The sequence below is a fragment of the Primulina eburnea genome, chromosome 3 (genome assembly GCF_022965805.1).
Source record: "Primulina eburnea isolate SZY01 chromosome 3, ASM2296580v1, whole genome shotgun sequence".
In the NCBI taxonomy this organism is placed as follows: Eukaryota; Viridiplantae; Streptophyta; class Magnoliopsida; order Lamiales; family Gesneriaceae; genus Primulina; species Primulina eburnea.
Window position 1 is genome coordinate 7,910,276 of NC_133103.1, and position 23,511 is coordinate 7,933,786.

The following is a 23,511-nucleotide window of genomic DNA, read 5'->3' on the forward strand; positions in this document are numbered from 1 at the left end:
TAATATAACCAAACCGTCGCTACTTTGCGACGGTTTATAAAACCGTCGCACCACCGTCGCTATTATTAGCGACGATTTTTAAACCGTCGCTGAAATGTACTCAGCGACGGGTTATAAAACCGTCGCACAATTGCGACGGTTTTATAACCCGTCGCGAAAGGCGCCCTTAACCGTCGCTAAATGCGCATTTGAAACTTTAATAAATTTGCATGATGGGCTTATACTCTTGCAAGCCCACGATCCATGCCCCCATTATATTAATATCATCATAATCTCGATCGACGATCCAATATCATTGATTGACAATTTCAACTTGTTTGTTTATATGACGCACACTTTAATTTCGAGATACCTACCTCTACGCGTAATTGTATCAACAGCGTGCACATATGCGCCGCGGATAATTTTGAACTTTCAACGGCTTGCAAGTTTGCAGCCTTCAAACTTAATATATTGAAGACTGCAAACTTGCAAGCCGTTGAAAGTTCAAAATTATCCGCGGCGCATATGTGCACGCTGTTGATACAATTACGCGTAGCGTGCGTAGAGGTATGTATCTCGAAATTAAAGTGTGCGTCATATAAACAAACAAGTTTAAATTGTCAATCAATGATATTGGATCGTCGATCGAGATTATGATGATATTAATATAATGGGGGCATGGATCGTGGGCTTGCAAGATTATAAGCACATCATGCAAATTTATTAAAGTTTCGCATTTAGCGACGGTTAAGGGCGCCTTTCGCGACGGTTTAAAACCGTCGCTCAATTGCGACGGTTTTATAACCCGTCGCTGAGTACATTTCAGCGACGGTTTAAAAATCGTCGCTAATAATAGCGACGGTGTTGCGACGGTTTTATAAACCGTCGCCAAGTAGCGACGGTTTGGTTATATTATCCGTCGCTAATATTTTTTAGGGTAGTTTTGAAAAGATTTTTTTTTTTTACATTATTTTTGAAAAAAGTTTTAAAAATTAAATTATTTTTGTAAAAAACCCTATATATAGAGAGAGAGTTTTGATACGACACAAAATTCATAGAGTGAGCCTTTGATAGATACATTGTATTTTCTACTCAGTTTCAATTTTCGAAGTCTATCTTTCCGTGTAAGTGTCATTAATATCTTACTGACAGTGTAATTTTTTTTAAAAAAATATTCATAATGTATATAATATTTATCTTCGAAGCATAATTGGAGTATAAAAAACTTATTTTACCAAGAATGTGATTTCTTTGGCCATAAATTCAGGTGTTAGGTTCATGGAATAAGATGATGTCAAGAAACGATAATTATCTTGTTAGGAGAGTGATCAACACGTGTCATTTGTATTGTTATTCGATTTAAAATATTGTAGCTGCGCTTGCAAAATTACAACTAGCTATATAATTTTATAAAAAAGACAAACATTTAATATTATAGACGATAAAATAATTTATGGTATAAAAATAATAAATTGAAAGAATAAATAAAATTATTATTTTTAATTTCAATTATGATACAACTAGAGAAAAATATTTGATGGAAAAAGAATGTTGAACATTATCCTCCACGTCTTAAGATTAAATGATAATTTTATTTTTATTATTGAGTTATTTAAAATATATTAAAATAATTCTTGTACGTGAAATTTTTGTTATGAGCTATCACGCATGCACAAAGCGTATGCTTGAATATCCGTACATATCAGTATAATATATACTTTAAAATTTATTGGAACCTTTAAACATTATATTTCTAAAATTATATTTTAACTTAACAGAATAAAATGATGTGAAAATTTAGTTTTGAAAAATCATCTCCATCTTTCTTTGTGTACAAATTGACAAAGAAAATAATTTTTAAAAAAATTAGCTTAATGAATTGTTTGTTTCCCCTAAGTTATTTGATGCTTCTGTGTCTAAATGAACACTAAATACATTTTAGGGTACTCATTCAACTATTACTACCTTTTATAATCTCGAACTTATAGGATAATCAGTTTAATTATGATATAGAAATCACGAGCGCAAAATCCAATATATTTAACTAAGTTGGCCGTGGGTGATATCTACCGATCACCCTTTGGATTATGCTTCACATATCAGAGATGATGTATATACAAAAATATGAAACTCAAGCTCGAATCCACAAAATATCGGGGTTTCTATTCAAAGCAGTTGAGTTTATGTTATAATTAGAATAACATTTTCATCATATTTTAATACAACATGTTACATTAAAACTTGTTTTTATTTTGAATTTCATGTATAACAAATAGAACCACCCTTGGACAGTACAACATGTTGCATTAAAACTTGTTTTTATTTTGAATTTCATGTATAACAAATAGAACCACCCTTGGACAGCAACTCTAACGAGCCTTAATTACCCACAGTACGTTTTAGACAATCACGTGACGTCCATGTGGCCTTAATGCCACCGAATGGTTGGAAGCTGTCGAGTCATAAATCATAATAATGTAAAGTGTACCCCCAAATCAGGCAACTTTAGATTTGCCAGCTACGTATCTTCTGCTCAGATTTGGCAAAGGATCGAGTTTGTCTCCGCCATTAAATAAATAAATAAAAAGACCTCAAATTTTATACAGAAAATTGGTCTTCAGTCTTCAATCATCGATTTTTTTTTGTTAACTCTCTGGATATTTTTTTAGTACCACATTTCCATATGAAGTGTACCACATTTTATATGACATAGTACCATAATTTTGTGAGTAGGGAGTGAACCCAATAAATGTTTTGATTGAGGATTTTTCACCAAATTCCCCAATTTTATAATTAATTAAAACAAATTCTAAATTTTCTCATTTTTTAAAGTCCCTTTTTAATAATACATTAAAATTTATATTAAATTTCATATGTTAATATAATCAAATATATTTGTCCGTCATACATTAAAGTTGATTTTTTGTAAGATGATCTCACAAATCCTTATTTGTTAGATATATCAACCATAATTAATAATTTGATCAAAGTGTAATTAATCTATATATAAATTTGTAACTCGAACTCGAATTTTGATTCCAATCAAATTCGAAATTAAAAATTTAAAAATTTTTAGAACTTCGAATTGAGTTTAAGTTCGAATATATCTATTTCTAACTGAATTAGAGTCCATATTTCTAACTGAATTAGAGTCTTGATTTTTCCAGCATATTTGTCTCGATTCGTTTCGTTTACACAGTTAATTTTATCACCATTCAAGTATAACTAACTAATTTTGAATTAGTATTGAAACCCCATGCCAACAATTTTTATCTTGTGCATATTGTTCATAGTGCTTACACTTTCCAAAATTACTCGTATTGATGTAATAAAAACGTAAATATGTGTTTTTTAAACATTATATAGATTTTTGTTATTTGAGATGTTATTGGACAAAAGACATAGTAAAAATATATTATTCTATTATAATATCAATAATGAAATTTATAATTTCTAAAAACTCTGATTTCAACGTTATTTCTAAGTAGGTGTCCAGTTGTATAATTAAAATTTAAAGCCAAGATAGAAAAATTAGAGATAGCTTGGATTTATGAAATTATTGGTGAAGATCATTAGAAATTTTTTTGAGCTGATCTTTATCGAATTATTGGTATATGTCATTTGGTATTATTGTCCGTTATAGGCCCCATCCAGCAATATGACTCACACCATCCCAGGTGTAGGGGGGTGATTTCCCATCCAATAAAGGGTCTATTGAATGAAGACAAAATCTAGCAAATCATATGCAATCGAAAGAGATCGACCTTTCTCACTTTGATCGGATTGCATTTTTTTTTTAAAAAAATAATTAGTTAATAATTGGATAAAATCATAAAAATATATAATTTTTAATGAACAACAGTGGCTGAAAATAATTTTCTTAAAACAAAAAAATAAAAGTAAAGTAGCAATTAACATATAAAATCCGATCATAAGTAATCGATCCGTTATTAAAATTTGAATTTTCCTTTATAATGAGTATGAAATTCGATAACAAGTAATTGATTTCGAATCTATTGACTTGTTTAGATAGATTTTAACAGGGAGTGTGTTTGGACGAAGTAAATTTGAAAGTGAAGGAGGAGAATTTTTAAATTTGTGAAATTCGATGGTACCTAATCAAGTGTAATTGATTTAAACTCAATATTTAATGGCAAATACACTTGAAACTAGCATGATGAAATCCAATTTTGAATTCTATTTTCGAATTAGATCATTTCGTAATTTAAATCCATATATTCAAAAGCAGTTTTGCCCGATTTTTAACTTACAACCATTGAATCTACATGTACTTTGTGACTCGAACAAAAGGTTAGCCTCAACATAAAAAATATTGAGTAGATCACTTGTGAGACGGTCTCACGAATCTTTATCTGTGAGACGAGTCAACCCTATCGATATTCACAATAAAAAATAATAATCTTAGCATAAACAACAATATTTTTTTATGGATAAAATACGATCCGTGAGAGTGTCTCACACAAGTTTTTTACAAAAAAATATTTACCACTAATGTAGCAAGTGCCATTTTCCTAAAAGTTATTTGGCTGACTATTGAAAGATATATGTGAGGCCAAACTATAAATTAGTTATCATTGCTAAGCTACATTCAAATTGATGGCTCATATCAATTATTTGAGCTTATCTTTCAAATCCAATTTTATGTGAAATTATGAACCCCACTTTTGACTTGTTTTAGTCACTTCATATACATACATTAAATTTTCCATATAATAATATATACATGACTCAACCATCTTGGCCACTAATTGTTTTCGTGTGCTTATTTATCATGTTATCCAAAAAATGGTTAGGGCATGCTCTTGGTCTCTTTGTTGTATAATTAATAAGGGAATCCCAAATTATCGTACGAGACAAATGCAACGATCTAATTCCTTTTTCTAAGGCTAATTCCGAACCACTTGATCGTGGAAAACTTTTGTCGAATTATAAGGAATCGAAACGAATCAAATAATGGCGTATAAATTATGATCACTATTTTGTAATATGTGACTTCTTATCTAGCCTTTCGAGATCCCCAAGAAGTAAAAGACGGATTAAACGCATGTTGTCAGAGTTGTCGATTATAAGGATTTGTACTTACTTGAAATTTATTTTTGTGTGGAAAACATTAGTTGAGTTCAAGATTTTTCATTATCATTGTTTTTTTTATAAAGAAGATTGACTAGGTTTCAGACTTAAACCCGGACTTGGTTCGAATGAGCCAGATAAACTCTCATGTTTAGTGTAACAGTCTGCAAATCACATCTGCCAGATAAAATATTACCAAGCGAGTTTTGTGAGACATGTTGGACCGAAAAAATGAATTCATATTTGGTGATACCCCCGGGGAGGCCCTGGTCATGGGTATTGGATTATATCGGGTTATTAATCAGGTTATGAAAATTTTGGGGCCGATCCGATAATAACCGGGCAAATGAATGCACTAAACATCATCTCCATGGCTTACCAGAAGCTCGGACTTTCAGACGAGTTCTCGGGTGATGGCCTTATCGGAGTGCACAAGCATGTGGTACCTTATTGGAGTAATCATTACCGACAAAATCGTATAGATTTGACAAGGAGAAAGAGACAGTTTGACAAGTAGGTGTCAGAAAAGCAGGTTATGAGCAATCATCCTGTTATAATTAGTAAATTAGCACTAAAAACAATGTCATAATTGAATTTTTTTTTTTTTTTATAAATATCAGGTTTGATTAACATGGAAGAATTCATTCATATATATTCTGCCCCCCATCATTTACTCTCTGATATACATCATTAATACAACATTTCTCCTTGCTACATTGATTTTCTTTATTCATGACTGACTTAAGCATCGGAGTGGCTGTGTCAGACCTCTCTCCGACGTACGTTCACGTAGTTATCTTTGTGTTTGCAGGATACATCATTTTTTCTCGAGAGAAAATTTTTCTATTTGGACGCATCTCGCTGTGTTTTCATCTCTCATCATTTTCGTAAACCGACTCGGTGAAATTACCAACGCATATCATACCCATTTTTACCTGATCACATAAATATTTATTTTCAGTAAATGAAAAGATCTTATTTCTATATATAATTTTCTTCTTGCATTCAAACATTTCGCCGGCAGGCTCGTACTTGAAACGAGGCACGTGAGACGGCCATGGTCTATGCTTTAATGGAACCTCAAAAAATATTTTAAATATAATTATACAATATTTTATTTAACTAATTTGAAATAAATACCAAAACCAATATTTATTCTACTATATTGATAAAACAATTTTAATGATAAAGTAGTTCAATTTTGTTAATTTTATACTGATATCTAAACATATAAATAAAGTTCATATTTATTATTTCTTTCAATTTGATTTCGTAGTAACATGTGATTTAGGTAATCAAATTTAAATATTATATTTTACTTTCAATAATTAAAATTTAGTATTAAGAATTCCTGTTCAGATTTTTTGTTTCCAAATTTCAATATGCATATGTTGAATGAAAAAGATAGTGCTAATACTATTGAAGATGATTAGCATATAATATATGAATCAAGAGATTTTTTCTATTTGAGTGTAGATTATCCAGATAATTGAGATAAAATTGATAAAAATATTGAGGACTTATCAGTTGAAAAATGATACAAATAAATATTATGTTGATAAGTTTTCACAAAATTTTATTAAAGAAAAAACTGCGGCCTTTTATTCGATGGACCCAAAATTTTCAACTTCGACTCATGCCTAATATCTCAGGTAAGATTCTGTTAACTGGGCTTGGGCCGGATACTATTCCGGTTCAAACATGTTATGGCCAATATTTTGGGCCAGTGCTCCAAATAAAGGTAAACAGATCCCAAAATGAAATTCTAGGTTGGCCAGTGTCAAGGAGAGTAGGACATGCCCTATATCTTGATGGGTCAGCCTCTTACCAAGCTGACCCAACAAGTAGACAAGAATACAAGCATAAATTCATGCACCGTACGAATTTCGTGACACGAATCTTTTATTTGAGATATTACTTTTTATTTTAATAATATTACTTTATGGAATAAGACTAAATTATGGCTATGACAAACCAAATCTTTATTATTTTTAAAATTATTATTAAATAAAAAAAATCTTCGAATGGAACAATTCGGCAAATTTTTTGGCGCGAATCGATAAACTCGTATCAGCAGACGACAAGGTCTTGCCTTTCATCAGAAAAGCCCTAGCAATGGCGGATTTCATAGAGCAAATGGAAGAAATTGTAGCTCTTCTGTCATCAGGGAACAAAGCTTTAGCGTACCCTAAATTATTGCACTTGCAACAAATCTCAGCTTTTGATTCTTCTTCCATTCAGAAATTTGCGGATTCATCTCACGCTATACTGTTCTCACTTCTTCCAGATATCTTTAATAACGATGAAGAAATGTACGTCTAGCCCACTCTTTTATTTTATCGAGCTCTATTTTTTTTTTCAAAATGGGATTAGATTTATTTTAATTGTTGGACAAGTTTGGATTATGTTGTTGATCACTGGTTCGTGGTTTATAGCGCTGCGCAGGCTTTAAAGTGTTTGGGATTTATGATTTACGACCCTAATATTTTGGCCGCACTTGGAGGTAGGTAGATTTATTACATTTTTGTCTATTCTTCTTCAGCACTGTTTAACTGTTGAATCTATTTGCTTTTATCATTAAGTTGAGTGAGGTTGTCCACATAGATGATCAGTTCAGGTAGACATGTTACCTGACCTGTTTCAAACCAGTTCCGAATTGACAGAAGATGAAATCAAACCAATCCTGTATGATACTGGATTGGATCGGTTCTGGATTTACCGGATTGAGAGTCTAATCCAATCCAAAATCAAAATTGTGTTAAGTTGGATTGAAATCAGATTGGACCGGATTGAGACGAAATTTGTGATAATTTTTTTTTAAAAAAACAATTATATATTTAAAAAAATTAGATATAAGTCTCATGTCAATTATATATATATATATATATATATATATATATATATATATATATATATATATATATATATATATATATCTGTGTGTGTGTGTGTGTGTGTGTGTGTCTGCAGTGTATATAGCTGCCGGCTTGTAATGGTTCCAAATCCATTTTGGAGCAACCCAATTCAATTCGCTATTGTTGTTGAATTCGATTCATGTCTCGGATTAAAATGGACCGAATTCAAATTGATTCTAGATTGATTCAATCTGTTAACCATGGCTATGCTCAAGCTGAGGAATCAACATTTCTTTGTTATTTACAGATGTATTACTTACACATATATGTGCCTATTCACATGTGTGAAATTTTACCCAAGAAGCCAATTATTCTGCTTAATTGAAGTTATTAATGTGTTGGCGTCTTTTTATAATTTCTTGTGTGTGCACATAACCACCAAGTGACTGTGCTATCATGCACATGATGTAACAACAATGGATACAAAATACTTGTATTGTTTGTTAGAATGGTAAATCCATGTGCATAATAACATAAAGAAATTTATTGGAGAAGTTTGTTTGATTGACGTTTCCATTTATATCCTATACAGGTGATGATGTTAACGTAGTAATTCAATCGCTGGTAGAGGTCATTACAACCACTAAAATCAAGGTTAGTTGATATTGGTTTCCACAATATATTAGGCTCATAATACTTCTCTTAGACATGATCAATAACCGTTTGATTTTGTTGGTTGCAGTCTGTTTGTAATTTAGGGGTATGGTGTATATCAATCCAACAATTTAGTTCATCCATACTGGATCATCACCTTCACTCTTTGTTAAGGGCAGTCGTCCATGCCATCGACAATCCAATTGGTTCACTCTCAACAACATTCGAAGCGATGCAGGTGTCGTGCTCGTGTACTTCATAATATTTGGCTCGCCTCTAATTGCAGTACCGATCTTAAAATTGTTGCCTGCAATACTCAGCAATTTTTTTTGAAGCCTGCTGAGACATTTGAAAATCCCATTTGCTTCTTGCTTAGAGGAATATCTACTAAACCGCACCACCTTATGAAATAGAAGAGTTACCTTTTGAGATTATGCTCTTTTCTGCAGTTGATAACTGAGTACAAGGCCAAATGATTTGCTCAATTGTGTGCCAAAAATGCCTTCTGTCCATGCGACAAATCATCATTAAAATAATTTTTTATTTGGAGAAATTTTAATGTTAGATATTGCATACCGATCATCAATGGGGCAAAAACTTGTAATTTTTGTATATATGCATTCTCATGAATATTCTTAATCTGAGGATTACAGTTCTAAAATATCAATATAATCACTTTCTGCTTAAAAAATGAAGGAGATAAAATGCTATTCATTATTTTGCAGCAATCATTTAAACAACAAATCAAATGGTAAAGATCACACGAATACAAGATTCCTCGTTTATATGCTTACTCACTCCATAACTTTATCTTTTGGTACACGTCATTGTTATTGGAGCTTTATGGTGTACTAACATTCATGGATATTGTATAGCTTAGGCCGAAGGTGCGCTAAAGCATAGTATTGTATAATCTAAGTGCTTGAATAAAATTTTGTTATATATTGTTAAATAGGTATTTTACAAATTATTGAATAATAATTAAATAAATATTCATTAAACTTAGAAAACATTAATTATTATAAGATTGTATTGGACTTTGAGTTCACAATTCTCACTTGGACACTTGCTTAATGGGTGTCTTGATCAATTGGGCTCATCACAGAGTGAGCTTCACAGTCAACACACACGCTTTATTGAAGGGATGGGTCTCATTGTGCCTCATCATAAGCTCCCAAAGTTCTTCCGATTTCTGGTTGTTTGCTGGATAGTGCATTTTGCTTGTATCACCCTTCTTAAAATTTTGAACATCATAATACTCCTTAAATTACAGATATATACTTTTACCAGGTATAGCCCTATTTGCAATGTATAGGTGCATAATTGACGAATAATGCTTATCCTATACACATGGGTTGATGGAGGTATTCCATGTTCTTTCATGGCCATGTTTTCGTTACCAATACTCATCAATTCTGCTATGACAGGCTGTGGTGAAGTTGACTAGTTCGTTAACTAAAGAGATGAGAAGTATTTCTAGCGTGTGGATGCCTCCCATTTACAGACGGCTTGTTAGTGTTGACAAAAGAGACAGAGATATGTCAGAAAGATGTTTGCTAAAGATTAAACCAATAATATGCCCTCCACCAGTTATTCTCTCCAAGGTACTGTTATTGAATCCCTTGCTATGGATACTGCAATGTGTTCCATCAGCAGTCGGCATGAGTCTCGATTCAACTTCCTGGATATAATTATTTTCAAAATTTGTTTCTGTTTTACATTTTTTTTTCTGTGTTTAATCCAATACGTGATGCAATTTAAGCAGGCAATTCTACTAGACTTGAAGAAAAATTACTCTCGTCTATGAAGGGACTAGTACACCAGGGGATGAAGATTCAGAGTCTTCAAGCATGGGGTTGGTTTATTCGTCTACTTGGACCATATGCAATGAAGAACAAGCATCTGGTTAATGAGATGCTGAAAATTCTCGAGCAGACGCTCTCAGATTTTGACTCACAAGTTCAGATTGCTTCACTGGTATTTGTTCAGTGATAAAGAATTAAAAAAGGTTTATGTTTAAGATCACCTTTAACATGATAGTGGTCTTTAAACCTGATGTGACATTCTTCATCTCCTTTTATATCATGTCATTTTCCATTTTGTATAAAGTTGAATGGACAGTGAGAGTCTCGAATTTTGTTCACGACATTAACATGATTTTTATTGAAATAGGTGTAGCTTTTTTGTTCACTTTTCTAGTTTTATTTCTTGTTATGCTATACATTTATTGTTGTCCAGATTAGTATATTAAACAGCAGGAGCAGTATCATAGGTACCTTGGTCGTTAATGTTGTTCCTAAGTTCCTCATTTTATGAAGTATAATCATTGCCATAGGAAGTTATATATCCAAATGAAAAAAGTAAGATAAGACGCTATTTATGCAGTTGAACCAAGTTTCATCATGTGATTAAGGCAAATTATTGCCCCTCCTATTCTTTGCAGGTTGCATGGGAAGGTCTCATTGATGCTTTGATAGAGCCTCCAGTTAATAGCCCAAGTATTTTTGCTTCAGAACATGGTGATGTAGTATTGAGTACATTTGAAGGCAACAGCGATTGGACCAAATCTGACAAATATTTGAAAAGAATTAAGCTTATTATGACACCCCTTATAGGAATTATGTCAAGTAAATTTGATGTGTCAGTCCATGCATCTTGCTTGAGCACATGGTCTTATCTTCTACATAAACTCGAAGGTTTTGTTAGCTGTCAGTTGGTGATAAAAAATGTCTGGCAGCCTATAATTGAATTAGTCTTTCTAGCTGGTGCAGACAGCAAGAACATCTTGTTATACTTCTGTTTGGATCTCCTTCATGCTATGATACTGGGGAAAAATCAGCAAAATTTTGCGGACCCGTATAACCAGGAAACCCTTACATTATTGCTTAAAAATACCTCAGTCAGTAGTCTTTCGTCTGGTAAGTACCCTTTGAGACCTTATCCAGTGATTTGTTCTCCTTGGAACCTCTGCCAGCTTGACATGCTCTTAAAAATGATATCTATTCTTCTAAATCAAGAGACAAATTCCACCGGTAATCCTGAAGGTCGAAGACAGGCAAATGAAGCTGTCTTAAGATTATTTGAATCTATTCTCGAAGCAGTTCAAAGATCTATAGCAGGTGCCTCCATTACTTATGATGACATTATGCAGTGTTTGAATACCAGTTTTCAGATTCCTGGCAAAAGTATGTGAAAATGTGAATTCAGTAGATCATTGCAGCCACTATTACTCCTGCATATGCCTTACATATTTAGAGGTGGTGACCGAGAGATTGGAATCATCCATTCTGGAATCTCCTCTCTACAAACTGGGAATAGAATTTACGTGCATTAAAAAATCAGAGCCTGCTTCTGAGATTAAACGCGCAATAGTACCGAGTATGTGCTCTTTCGATTTTGAGGAGAAGGTTACACCATTAGTGTACCTAAGTATTCTCTATTTCTCTGTTATTATAAATTCATCTTCCAAGGAATTTGAACATGAATCCCTATTACAGAAGATGCAGGACTATATGAAGTTTCTATCATCTTCGTACCATTCTCATGAAGTTGTTAAGGCATTTGTATGTTCATTGTATGGAGTCACCTTGGTTGACGGCCTACAAATCTGGGTGGTTCTAGCGAATTGTCTCAAAGACTTTATTGATGGTGAAAACTGTCGATCATTTCTGAATACAGAGGCGAACAATATTGGATATTCTCTTGTACTGCTTCTCCTCGCATATCCCTTTTCCGCGTGGTCTTCTTCTCATATCAATTTCAATCTTCAGATTGTTGTCGAACCATGGAAGTTGCTTTATGCATCTGTTGAACGGGCTTCTCTGACTGTTCATTTCCCCATCACGAATTTCTTAGAGGATCTTTGTGCAATATTGAATGGATTTATCGAACAAACTATATTAACAGTTGGCAGCGGAAATGATCTCCATCAGGAAAACATTGATGAGTTTGTTCTACTTTGTGGAAGCATTATTATATTGATTTTGAAGCAATTGACGTCGAGCATACGCTCCAAAGAAAGCAAAAGCACAGATTATGATGGCAGAAAATATGTCAGAAAAAATGGCATGTTGTTAGCAGCTCGGTAAGCATGTTAAAATTTCTGTTTGAACTGCACAAATCTGCAAATATTCTCTGATTTCCAAAGAGGTAAAAATTGAACTGGATGTTGTTGTAGTACTTGTAGTGATGTATGTATACAAATATGCTACTGTAAACTTATGATCTTACCTCTTAGGTGAGAAACCATGAATGATGCATTTTCAACATGACCAATCAAAATGTGGTTTTTTATAAACAGAGCCTGGATTGTTCATTTTTTTAGTCCAACCAAAGCCAACCATAAATTATTTTAATTGATAATAGTACTATGAATCCCCCCAAACAATGGATCTAATTGCAGAACAGGCTGCATTTTTTACTTGGAAAGAAGGGCAATTTAACCTTTGTTTTCTTTTGGATCTTGCTAATGGACATAAATGGTACTGTGAGTTATACAACTGAGAATCAATGGACTTATATATCTTGGAAATTTACATTTGGATCCTAAATGGGAACTCGCGATATTTAATTTTTTAATATTTTCAAAAATTAATTTGCTAGTGTTATTAGTGAAATATCTGCACATTGTACCATATTTTGCTGGTCTTTTATCTTTTCGTTTGTGGATGAATAAGTAATTTCTCAATCCTATCAAATTGTGCTTGTTATGATTAAATAAATTTGTAATTCTGCATCCTAGAATCCCCGTCTGTGTGTTTTATCCGGCAAAGAGATTATTTGGGGCCTATATTTTTCTTGTTTTAATGTATCTACTCTTGAAATTTGAAGTTTGAAAGCAACGAATTTTTCCATTAGATACCTAATATTTTCCTTGGTGAAAACGTTGACAGCATTTCATATAGTGTGTCCGTGGCTTAAATCTCTCGCAGGTGTATGAAGCTGTTCCGCACGAATAAAAAAAGAACCGAACCATCTGATTTCTCTTTGGCATCGCGGTATCCTCAGTGCTTCTATGTTTTAACATCCTTTTGAGGAATGTAGAATCAATTATTATTTTTAAAATTTTTGAATCTCAGCTTCTTCACAGAATTGGTCAATTTGGTCGGATGCCTCCAGCGGCAGGAAGATGTTGTTATGTTAATCGAGGTATGCTATTTTGTCACCACGGTGTTGGCCATGAAGATTAAATAATGAGAAACAATGCTATGCTATGTTTACATCTCAAGGGTCTATTTAGTTTTTACAGTTAATATTACAAATTTAGCTGCTACTGATATGCTTTGTTGCTTCGTAAATTACTAGATAATTAAATGTTTGCTTTTATATATGTATATATATCTCATCAGAGTACATCAAGTCCATTGCTTGAGTGGCTATCGGATATGCATCTACTCGACAAGAACACAAATGATCAACTCCGAATGTTGTGGAATGGAATCCTTGGACGTTTGCTGCAATGTCCGTCATCGTTGAAGTTCGACTCCTCCATGCTCAAGCTCCAACAACCCCTCCTGGAAAGAACTCTTGATCACCCGAATCCAACCATCTCTGAGCCGACCATTAGTTTCTGGAATTCAACTTATGGAGAACAGATCAAGTTGGATTTTCCACAAAATCTACTTCCTGTGTTAGACAAGCTATACAGAAGTGGCAAAATAAAACTATGCAATATAACCTGTCATATGGAAGATGGCATCAATAGGCTGCAGAGAAGTAAGGTGATAACTCCACTAAACAAATGTTCGAAAAGAGTTGAAAACATTGGAAATCCTACTTATGGATCACAACAGGACTTTGATAAGCTTAATTTTAGCACGAAAAGAAAACAACCTGAGATGACAGAACACCAGAGAGAAGTCAGGCGAGCACAGCAAGGTCGAGCAAGGGATTGCAATGGACATGGCCCTGGTATTCGGACTTACACCGGTGTTGATTTCTCTCAAGTAAATGAAGAATCACAAGACAGCGAGGATATTAGGGATTCCGAATCCATCTTGGAGATGTTGAAGAAAGTTTGTTGAGTCTTATTTCAGGGCCGTGTTTATCCAGATGATGGGCTTCAGTCCATCACATCGCTAGTTAGACAAACTGTCTCAGTCGAAACATGCATGATAAATTAATAATTTATACCATCTAAAATGTTTTCATGGTATTCTAAAGGCATCTCGTTTCATCGACCCGACACGCAAGATAATTAATTGTTCTGCTGTTTTGTTTATTATTAATGAAATTAATCAACCAATATTTATTCGGTATTTATATTTATTATACATTAAATTAGCAGGAATCTTCTACGTACGTAGCACACGTGTTTCGAAACACGTCGATTAAAAAAATACCAAGGATGATGAATCACGAGTCCCAAATTCAAATGGAGTGGAAAAATCTCTACTCAGTCGACACGTACGTACATGCCTCGTTAGTAAGATTATTATAATAATCTGTATTCTATCCAAATTCAACTTTTTGCTTCTTCTTTACTTTATTTATGACTTGTGATATCTGTTTTTACATTGTACAAAAGGTTCGAAACCGTCCACAAATTGCAGCAATAGCAGGAAGAACTTGGTTGGTTTTGATCAACTTAATTATTACCAAGAAACAATAATAATTAGAAAAAATGTCGACAGCATCAGTGATGGAGCCTCACGACAGGATGAGGGCCCGAGATGTGAACAAGGTGACGAGAGGCGAGCAGGCTCCCAGCCCGCCGCAGCAATCTCCTCCCGTGTCTCGCGCTCCGCCACCTTCCTCCACCAACCCTAAGGTATTTCGTCATCATCGTTTCATTCATCTTTGGAATCAATTTTTTTTCATGATTTCATTGTCCCATTTACACGATATATGAGCATAATCTATGGATACAGGTGATGAACAAGAGCGACGCATCGCAGGCCCTATCCGAGGTAGAAACAGCATCCTCTAAAATGCGCCGCTGCTACGACAGCTACTTCGACTATCACAAGTATGCCTATTTTTTTTTTTGTCTGAGAAATAAATAATATATGAATAATATATTTATAAAAATATGGATAAGTACTTAATTAATTTATAAGTTTAATCATAGATAAAAAGTTTCAATGAAATGTAAAAGATGATAATTAATAATAATATTAGGTGCGTCAAAGAAAAAGGATCAGAAGCAGAAGAATGCAAGAAGGTTGCTGACTACTACAAATCAATGTGTCCCGAATGGGTAATTAATCATAATATTACTTTTTCCATATATTATTGTAAGTAATGAAGCATGAAATGTTAAATTATGTATTTTTGAAAATGTATATCTAATTCAATTAGTAATTGCTTGCTGATTTCGCAGATTCATCAGTGGAGCATCAAGGAGAATTAAAATCTTAACCCATTTGTGCTTTTTATTTATATGTTGTGATCACCTTTTTAATTAACCAGTTTATGTATTACTATTTAATAAAACAAAGATTCTATTCTAATCGTTTTTACATTATTTTTTGTGTGAATTTCTTTCCACGAATGTCAGGAAAATTATAATCATAAATATCTGGATTCGTAAGTTATTGAATTTTTGGTAATGGTTAGCAATTCGATTAGTTCTCATGATAATGTAATAGTAACTACATTTAGATTTTAAAAATTAGTGTATCGGTTACTAAATAAATAATTTTAATTTCTTAAATTATTAACGACGAGGAATATAATAATAATAATATTATTTGATGCAATTTGATATAATATATAGATTTATAGTTACCTAAACTAAAATATAAATTCGGAAGAGTAAGTTTTTTGTGAGATTGTTTCAAGAATTTTTATCTTATGAGACGGGTCAGTTTTATCGATATTTACAATAAAAAGTAATAATTTTAACGTAACAAGTAATATTTTTTCATAAATAATTCAAATAAAGAATTAATATCATAAAATATGATTCGTGAGATTGTTTCACACAAAATTTTGTCAACTCGGAAAAATGTGATGAGTGTGTGTTTTCGATGTGCATCAAAGCAAATTTATGTGAATCGTGTTCTCTACATCAAGATCTTTTCTTGTGCGGCACTTTTGATACTTTATTGGGATTGAAGTTAAGTATTTGGAGAAAGCCAAATAATAGATATGACAAGTGACACGACTTTATCTATTTTAAAAATTTATGTGATTAAAATTGAAAAAAAATGAGTCAAATAATAGATATGACAAGTGACACGACTTATCTATTTTAAAAATTTATGTAAAATGTATCCATTTTATTAAGAAAAACAATGTTCACATATACAAATTAACCAACCAAGATAGGAAATCCCCATTCACCCAACAAAATGGCGAGAGAGAAGAAATAATAAATTGAGATAGAGAGTGAGCTATAATATTAGCATAGCGTGGGTTCCTTAATCAGATTCTTAATCTCTTTAGCACAAGAGCTAATATATCCAAGGTCTGAAGATAGGTCAATGACTGTTTACACGAAAAAAAAAAGTTATTAAATTAAGATTATTAATTAACTGATAACATGATTAAAAAAAAACCTACAAATTACATGATAATAAATGTAATTTTTCTTCTAGTTTATATTTTTCTTACTATTCATAATTTCTTAAAAATTTGGTTGATTGATTGTAATTAAGGGTACTTTCCCTTGTAATTATTGAGTTTTAAGTTGACGAATATTTATTATGAATTAACGATCCACCGAATAATTCAACTTACGGTTGCAATTATGAATTCGGGTTCTAACATTTCATTTTATAAACAAAAACTTTGAGTTTAATTTTAGTTTTTAATTCAGACTAAAAAATGTTCTTCACGTTCCTTGTCTGTAACTATATATTATAATTAAGATATGCAAACGAACTATCTTAATTGTGTGGTCACCATACCTATCTATATCTAGAAATTTAAAAATTGTTATAAAAAATGGTATAAATTTTTAAAATAAATAAAATAATTTTTACTCATATTATTATTTTTGATTACTTATCAAGAAATGTATAAACGATCCATTTTATATTTTATAATTATAATTTTACTACAGTGTCTTTAATTCGGGACATTTGAAAAATGAAGGGGGAAAAATGTAATAAAAGTTTGAAGGACTATCCATATTTAATTTATTTATTTGGTTTTTAAATAAAATATATTCAAAAAGATACGCGTGGGTTTCCTGAGGGAATGGTGAGGTTTCCGAGTTTTCATTTCCCTTACCACAACACATTCGAAAAGGCTCGACAGTTCCACACTGTTTGAATCGGTCCATCGAGTGTAGGTGGATTTTTCTCTCATTTTGTGTCCCCGATTCAGCGGCACAGTTGATTGACCGGTTGAAGGTGAATAATTTGTATCATTTCGGCATATTTAAGATTTACTATGTTGTGTCGATGGCCAATCTAAGCCTTTCACCGAAGTATTGTATGCTCCGATCGTAATTCTACTGTTTGAAATTTGAATATGCTGATTTCTTCCCATATCGTGACAGTAGATGGAATCTCCGTATTTTGACATTTTTTTTTTCAGTTTTCCTAAGATCTTTTAGTTATTATATATATATATATATATATATATTTCGTTTTATGGAAGCTATGGGGCGTTTGAGTTGTCGTATGATGGAAGTTTGCATTTGTTTGTTGTTTAGTGTTTGATCCATGCTTCGTTTGCTATTCGTGATGTGACTTAGATTTTTTCCTGCTAGGTTGTTGCTCCATCTTCAGTTTGCCACCTTATGTATTTTTTTTCGTAATTTTAGTGCTTCATTGCAGTTGTGGTGGGTCTGTCGAGCTGGCTTTCACCTTGAAGATCTCTTAGTAACTAGAAGATTTCCTTCAAGTAAAGACAACCAACTTTAGTATCATTTGGCTTATGAAATGAATATTTTGATTTAATCCTGTCTTGTTTGGCTCCTCTAACGCTTCTTGTTGGCGCATTCCCAAGGTCGAAATGGGAAATGTATTGTCGCAGTTCTTAAGATCATATCAGTTGGTGCTCGCATATGGAAAAACTCAATGAATGCCTAAACTAGATCTATTTTCTCATTCATTCAAGAAGATGTATTGAAAAAGTGGGAAAAAAGTTGTGAAACTAAAAACAATGTTCGTAAAGCAAACATAATTATCTTAAGCCAGTTGTTAACAACAAAACTGACATTCTATCGCAACAATTCCACAATTGTTTTCCTTATAATTGATGCCACTCGATGATAATCGGTCCCATCATCACAGGTTTGACCAAATAGTGAAAAACAACATACAGTTGAAATTTCAGGTAATTTGGAGGGAATATGCTAATCTGGCATGGAGTATGAGTGAAATTATTTAAGTTTGCCTGTGATCATGTCAAAGATGTTCTAACTTCACTTTTTTCTTCTTCTTTTTTTAAAATATGTTCTATATTCACTTTTTAGCAGGAAATGGCGGGAGAATCTAAGAATGAGGTCGAGGAGGCCATCAAATCGAAAGACACTGAGATTAAAACAAAGAAAGAGAAAAAAGGAGTGCTGTCAAGATTGTGGGGTGCACTTTTTAGAGCACATGGAGACGACTTTGAAAAGAGATTGCAACATATATCAAAGGAAGAGGCTGCCGTGCTTGGCAGGATTACAAGGCGTTCTCAAAGTTGGCGAAGAATGACTAGGCAATTGATTGCCTTTTCTGTACTATTTGAGGTAGAGTGCCTTTATTATACTGCTTTGACTGATGAGCTACGGGATCCAGTTGCTTCAACAGTAATATCAATCAATATTTATTTGGCTAACTATTTTTGATTAATTACATTCCCTGATTCCCAATACAGCCATGCCTATTCCAAAAAACTACGGTTGACTGTATTGTTTTGATCGTTGTTTATTTTATCAGAGTTCGTAGAATTTTAGCTAGTTATAATCGCTGTTTCTCCTTATTTTCTTAAGATTGAGAGTTGTAATAAATGCTTTTTGGGGTCAACTGCATTTTACCCTGCCACACTTGTAGCGAATCCTTGGAACCATTATATCTTTCAAAATGCTTCATTAATCATGTTATATATTGAAATATGGAGAAATTTGACACCAATATACTCTTTCACACACACACATGTTATTCGAATATATAAATTATGATATCTAATTTCAAATTAAGATTTGTCTTCACGTTAATTTTTAATAGAAACCTGTACATTTTTCCTTCTTGTCTTTCACCCTTCGTTGTGGCCTTGTGGTTTTTGATAATTATGGTTGGGTTGAAAATGAAAGAGGCTTTATTTTTCTTTTATCCTTGCTCTCTTAGCTTAATTTTTGGTGTTTTCTGATTTCATGGAAGGTTTCGTAATTTCAGGTTGTTGCAGTAGTTTATGCTATCATGACCACAAGATCGTTACACTTGAACTGGAAAATGAGGGCATTCAGAGTCTTACCCATGTTTCTGCTTCCAGCATTATCATCCCTTACTTATTCAGCACTTGGAAGATTCACCAGGATGCGTAAGCATTTCAAGTGCACTTCACACTCTATTTTGTTGTAAAAAATTGCTTGTCATTGTCTTTATCTGATGCCTGGAAGCTGCACAAGGATGTGAAAGCCACTTCGTACTGAATTTTTGTAAGGAATTGCATGCTACGATAATTTATGTGTTTTTGCTTTTGTGGTTCCAGCCTTAACCAGGATCTGGTTCATCATCCTTGACTTGATTGTGATTTTAGAGTTCACTGAGCCATTATCTGATTTTAGACAAGTATATGTTCTCGGCTTCTATTGCTACATTGCTTTTGGTCTTGAACACTATCACATGTCATCATTATCAATTTTTATTTCTTTCCTTTTGGAGTTTGGTTCTAACTGGACCCTGAACGTTTTGTAAGTAGCCCTTCAGAATATGGCCCATTAAAACAGTTAATTTTTTCAAATTCATTTCAAGATTAGAATTTATATTGTTTTAGCTAGACGGATACTTGCTGACAGGATCTGCAAGGCCAAAAATTATTTTACTATCAAATCTGAATTAAGTATTTGTTTTTTGGTTGTGTAAATACAAAACTGGAAGAGACAATTTTATACTTGTATCCGTTTATTTCTCGTGAATTTAGTTTTAACTGGAATGCTGATAATGAAATTTGAATATGCAAGCTGAGAAATCTGGATAGGGACGAATCATATATGGATCTGTATGTTACTGCCATCAGGTTGAGCCTTGAGGTTTGCATAAGCATGCACGTGCTATCACGCACTGTTCTGATCCTTTTATATCATGCAAGGAACTAAAGATTTCAGAACTCTTGTGCATGCATTAACAGATGATGGCATTGAGTTTGATTTAAACTCAAAGATTGCAGAATATGCAACTGTCGAAAGTTACCTCTCAGTTAATTCACAAAATTAACTAAGTAGTTTGAACGAGTGAGTCTGAGTTCAACCACCAAACGAAAACCAGGTTTTATAACTTCAGATCAGGAGTGCAATTTTCTCTGTAAATTGATCGTACCTCTAATTGATTTGGCTTTCTAACCTGCCCTTTAGTTGAGTAGATTAGTTGCAATCGGCTTCATATCTCAATGTTTGTTAATTTATTGTCAGTGTATCATTTTGACAAAAAGTAGGGTAGCAAATATGATGATGGCTTTCATAAAAGATTAATTGGTGACGGCTTTTGAAATGGGGGAGGGATGAACAGAGAGTCAGTTTCCAGACCTTCTTAATTATCCATTTCTTTTCTCCTACCACAGAGTACTTGATTCTGGTCAGTGTGGGTTAAATCTCATGGGCTGCACGATTATTTTCTAGTCCCTATTTTTAGAGTTTCAATATGAAAATGAGGCATAAGACACGGACGAATCCTCATGTTTTTATCCCACCCATTAGTGGCTTCTCTTCCTGGATGATTCATTTAATCAATCCGTCGATGTTATCTTGGAGGAAGATGTCTCCTTTGACTGCTCTAGTTCTGAAAGTAAAATTTCTGTCATTTACAGGTGACCGAAAGGACAAAATGACTTTGGAAAAGCTTCGTGCTGAAAGGCGGGCAAAAATAGATGAACTTAAAGAGAAGACAAATTACTACATTACACAACAACTAATACAGGTAGAGTGAAACAAGCTATTTTCTAATTTATGATAACATATTTGTGTGTTGTTGTGTCAGTCGCCACTACATTATGCACTTCCCTTCTCTATGTATCTGTCACTGGAACAAGCTAGCATGATAGTTAAATGACATTGGCTAGAAATAGTTGGCTGGTGGAACTTTTCTTCTACACACGGTCTATTATAACTGCATCCATTATATTCTTATATGGAATCTTCAGTGCAGAGGTATGACCCTGATCCAGCAGCCAAGGCAGCTGCTGCTACTGTACTGGCATCTAAATTGGGTTTGGATTCTGGTCTGAAATTCCGTGTGGAAGATGAGGCTAAGAACAATGCTGTTCATACCGGAAAAAGCAATGACGTGGAAGTTGCAAGGACTGCTGGACTGCGAAACAGGAAGGCGTCCCATTCGAAAACTAGTAGCCCGGGAAGTGCATCCGCTCACCATCCTGAAGAACAAATGGCTGCGAGAGCAGAAATTAAGGGTGCTGCCATTTCTGAGCAACACCAGTTGGTTGTGGAGCATCATCCTCAAACAGCTTTGAACACAAATGATGGAGGCTGGATTGCTCGATTAGCTGCGTTGCTTGTGGGGGAGGATCCAAGACAATCTTATGCACTGATTTGTGGAAACTGTCATATGCACAACGGTAAAGAGATTTCTCTGGACCAAGTATTGGTTAAATCATGCTGATGTGGTTGCAAGGATTTGTAATTTTTTCATCAATATTTGCAGGGCTTGCAAGGAAGGAAGATTTTCCTTACATAACTTACTACTGTCCTCATTGCAATGCTTTAAATGGGCCGAAACAACCTTCTGAACATATATTGGGCTCGAGTTCCCCTTCTATCACAGCCTTGGCTCCTGTCAATGATGCCGAAGTCATTCCAGGTGCAGATGACTTGAATCCTGATGCAATTTCACCGAGCACGAGCGATGTGGCTGCTGCTACCGCTGTTATAGCTTCAGCTGCTACCGCCGAGATTCTCGAAAGTTGAAATTCTCGTTTTTTTTGGGATCGGACTGAGCATATCGTGTGATTGTGCATTGCAAAATCAGGCGTGATTTACACGAACGTTGGCCGTTTCTTCCTGTGACATTATTTATTACAAACCTAATTTTTACTTCTAATATGAGATTGAGAACATGAAATTTTTGTTGTATAAATTAGTCATATGATTGAGAGCATGTTATTTGGCTGTTTCTGAACATCTATAAGAAATTAATTACTGGTTCAAAGTTATCATGCGTGAATTGGCAGTTTCACTATATATATATATATATATATATATAAATTAATTTTGTTTTGATTTGGCGAAGATATTTGCATTTCATGACCCCAAAGGATAAATATTTGAAGGCTTTTTTCCGACCACCTTGTGTCCTGAATCATTTGAAGGATAAATCTAATTAATAATAGATATCTTACGTAAAAGGATGACTTGATTCTCCACCGTTATATTATTATTTTCTTGACCGCTAATTCTCCAACGTTATTTATTGTAGCTGTAAACGCTCCATAGGAAACGGGAAGATAGATGTACAAAAATTGGAATCTTGATTATAGAAAAATTCAAAGAATTTTATCGTAGTTCAACTATTTTTTTATAATCGATGATGAAAACTCGATTAATTGAAAGATAAGAAGAATATAAGCGACAAGGATTGCTATATCTATATCTATCACCAAAAGTATCTAAAGTAGGTTCAATAATAATTTTACGGGTGACAGTGTTAGTTAGTTCCCTTGAATCGATGGATGTTAGATAATTAATTTCAAATATATCGATTTCAATATTTTTGTTTTATTTCGTTTGAATGAACAAAATTGAAGTTGAATCAACTTCACATCAAATTAATTGTGGTAGATTTCAAGTACAACCAAAATGGGCGTCACTTAAAAAAAA

The 23,511-nt window shown here is 33.4% G+C and overlaps 4 protein-coding genes across 11 annotated transcripts; all 4 read left to right on the forward strand.

Annotated features, from left to right (window-relative positions):
• The first annotated feature begins 7,114 nt into the window (after positions 1–7,114).
• On the forward strand, positions 7,115–11,778 carry LOC140825943 (uncharacterized). 2 transcript variants are annotated; one of them, XM_073187998.1, is made up of 7 exons: positions 7,115–7,385; positions 7,509–7,576; positions 8,521–8,582; positions 8,671–8,820; positions 10,010–10,186; positions 10,392–10,559; positions 11,026–11,778. In XM_073187998.1, the coding sequence occupies exons 1-7, from the start codon at positions 7,189–7,191 to the stop codon at positions 11,773–11,775; spliced, it is 1,572 nt and encodes a 523-aa protein (XP_073044099.1). In that variant the 5' UTR covers positions 7,115–7,188; the 3' UTR covers positions 11,776–11,778. The 2 variants fall into 2 exon arrangements, with proteins under 2 accessions (XP_073044099.1, XP_073044100.1); XM_073187999.1 differs by having other exon boundaries at positions 7,246–7,385; positions 7,519–7,576.
• LOC140825944 (uncharacterized) lies at positions 11,778–14,975 on the forward strand. Its single transcript, XM_073188000.1, has 4 exons — positions 11,778–12,666; positions 13,514–13,579; positions 13,661–13,730; positions 13,931–14,975. Exons 1-4 carry the CDS (start codon positions 11,963–11,965, stop codon positions 14,603–14,605), a joined length of 1,515 nt encoding a protein of 504 aa, XP_073044101.1. The 5' UTR covers positions 11,778–11,962; the 3' UTR covers positions 14,606–14,975.
• Positions 14,976–15,071: 96 nt separating this feature from the next.
• On the forward strand, positions 15,072–16,053 carry LOC140825946 (putative cytochrome c oxidase subunit 6b-like). The gene is made up of 4 exons (XM_073188001.1): positions 15,072–15,351; positions 15,452–15,549; positions 15,702–15,780; positions 15,904–16,053. The coding sequence occupies exons 1-4, from the start codon at positions 15,205–15,207 to the stop codon at positions 15,931–15,933; spliced, it is 354 nt and encodes a 117-aa protein (XP_073044102.1). The 5' UTR covers positions 15,072–15,204; the 3' UTR covers positions 15,934–16,053.
• Positions 16,054–17,679: 1,626 nt separating this feature from the next.
• LOC140825947 (uncharacterized protein At2g24330-like) lies at positions 17,680–22,708 on the forward strand. 7 transcript variants are annotated; one of them, XM_073188004.1, is made up of 7 exons: positions 17,680–17,881; positions 18,298–18,377; positions 18,952–19,212; positions 19,859–20,003; positions 21,489–21,598; positions 21,827–22,253; positions 22,340–22,708. In XM_073188004.1, the coding sequence occupies exons 3-7, from the start codon at positions 18,958–18,960 to the stop codon at positions 22,600–22,602; spliced, it is 1,200 nt and encodes a 399-aa protein (XP_073044105.1). In that variant the 5' UTR covers positions 17,680–17,881; positions 18,298–18,377; positions 18,952–18,957; the 3' UTR covers positions 22,603–22,708. The 7 variants fall into 7 exon arrangements, with proteins under 7 accessions (XP_073044105.1, XP_073044108.1, XP_073044110.1 ...); XM_073188007.1 differs by having other exon boundaries at positions 18,311–18,377; XM_073188002.1 differs by having other exon boundaries at positions 17,681–17,881; positions 18,955–19,212.
• Positions 22,709–23,511: the final 803 nt, after the last annotated feature.

Bases quoted from the DNA above. Each gene is read 5' to 3' on its own strand.
- LOC140825943 (XM_073187998.1), top strand. From the start codon at position 7,189: ATGGCGGATTTCATAGAGCAAATGGAAGAAATTGTAGCTCTTCTGTCA. The intron at 7,386-7,508 runs GTACGTCTAGCC...CGTGGTTTATAG, and splicing joins TTTAATAACGATGAAGAAAT to CGCTGCGCAGGCTTTAAAGT. The intron at 10,560-11,025 runs GTATTTGTTCAG...TATTCTTTGCAG, and splicing joins AAGTTCAGATTGCTTCACTG to GTTGCATGGGAAGGTCTCAT.
- LOC140825944 (XM_073188000.1), top strand. From the start codon at position 11,963: ATGTGCTCTTTCGATTTTGAGGAGAAGGTTACACCATTAGTGTACCTA. The intron at 12,667-13,513 runs GTAAGCATGTTA...AATCTCTCGCAG, and splicing joins GGCATGTTGTTAGCAGCTCG to GTGTATGAAGCTGTTCCGCA. The intron at 13,731-13,930 runs GTATGCTATTTT...ATATCTCATCAG, and splicing joins ATGTTGTTATGTTAATCGAG to AGTACATCAAGTCCATTGCT.
- LOC140825946 (XM_073188001.1), top strand. From the start codon at position 15,205: ATGTCGACAGCATCAGTGATGGAGCCTCACGACAGGATGAGGGCCCGA. The intron at 15,352-15,451 runs GTATTTCGTCAT...CTATGGATACAG, and splicing joins CTTCCTCCACCAACCCTAAG to GTGATGAACAAGAGCGACGC. The intron at 15,550-15,701 runs GTATGCCTATTT...TAATAATATTAG, and splicing joins AGCTACTTCGACTATCACAA to GTGCGTCAAAGAAAAAGGAT.
- LOC140825947 (XM_073188004.1), top strand. From the start codon at position 18,958: ATGGCGGGAGAATCTAAGAATGAGGTCGAGGAGGCCATCAAATCGAAA. The intron at 20,004-21,488 runs GTAAGCATTTCA...TGTCATTTACAG, and splicing joins TGGAAGATTCACCAGGATGC to GTGACCGAAAGGACAAAATG. The intron at 22,254-22,339 runs GTAAAGAGATTT...CAATATTTGCAG, and splicing joins AAACTGTCATATGCACAACG to GGCTTGCAAGGAAGGAAGAT.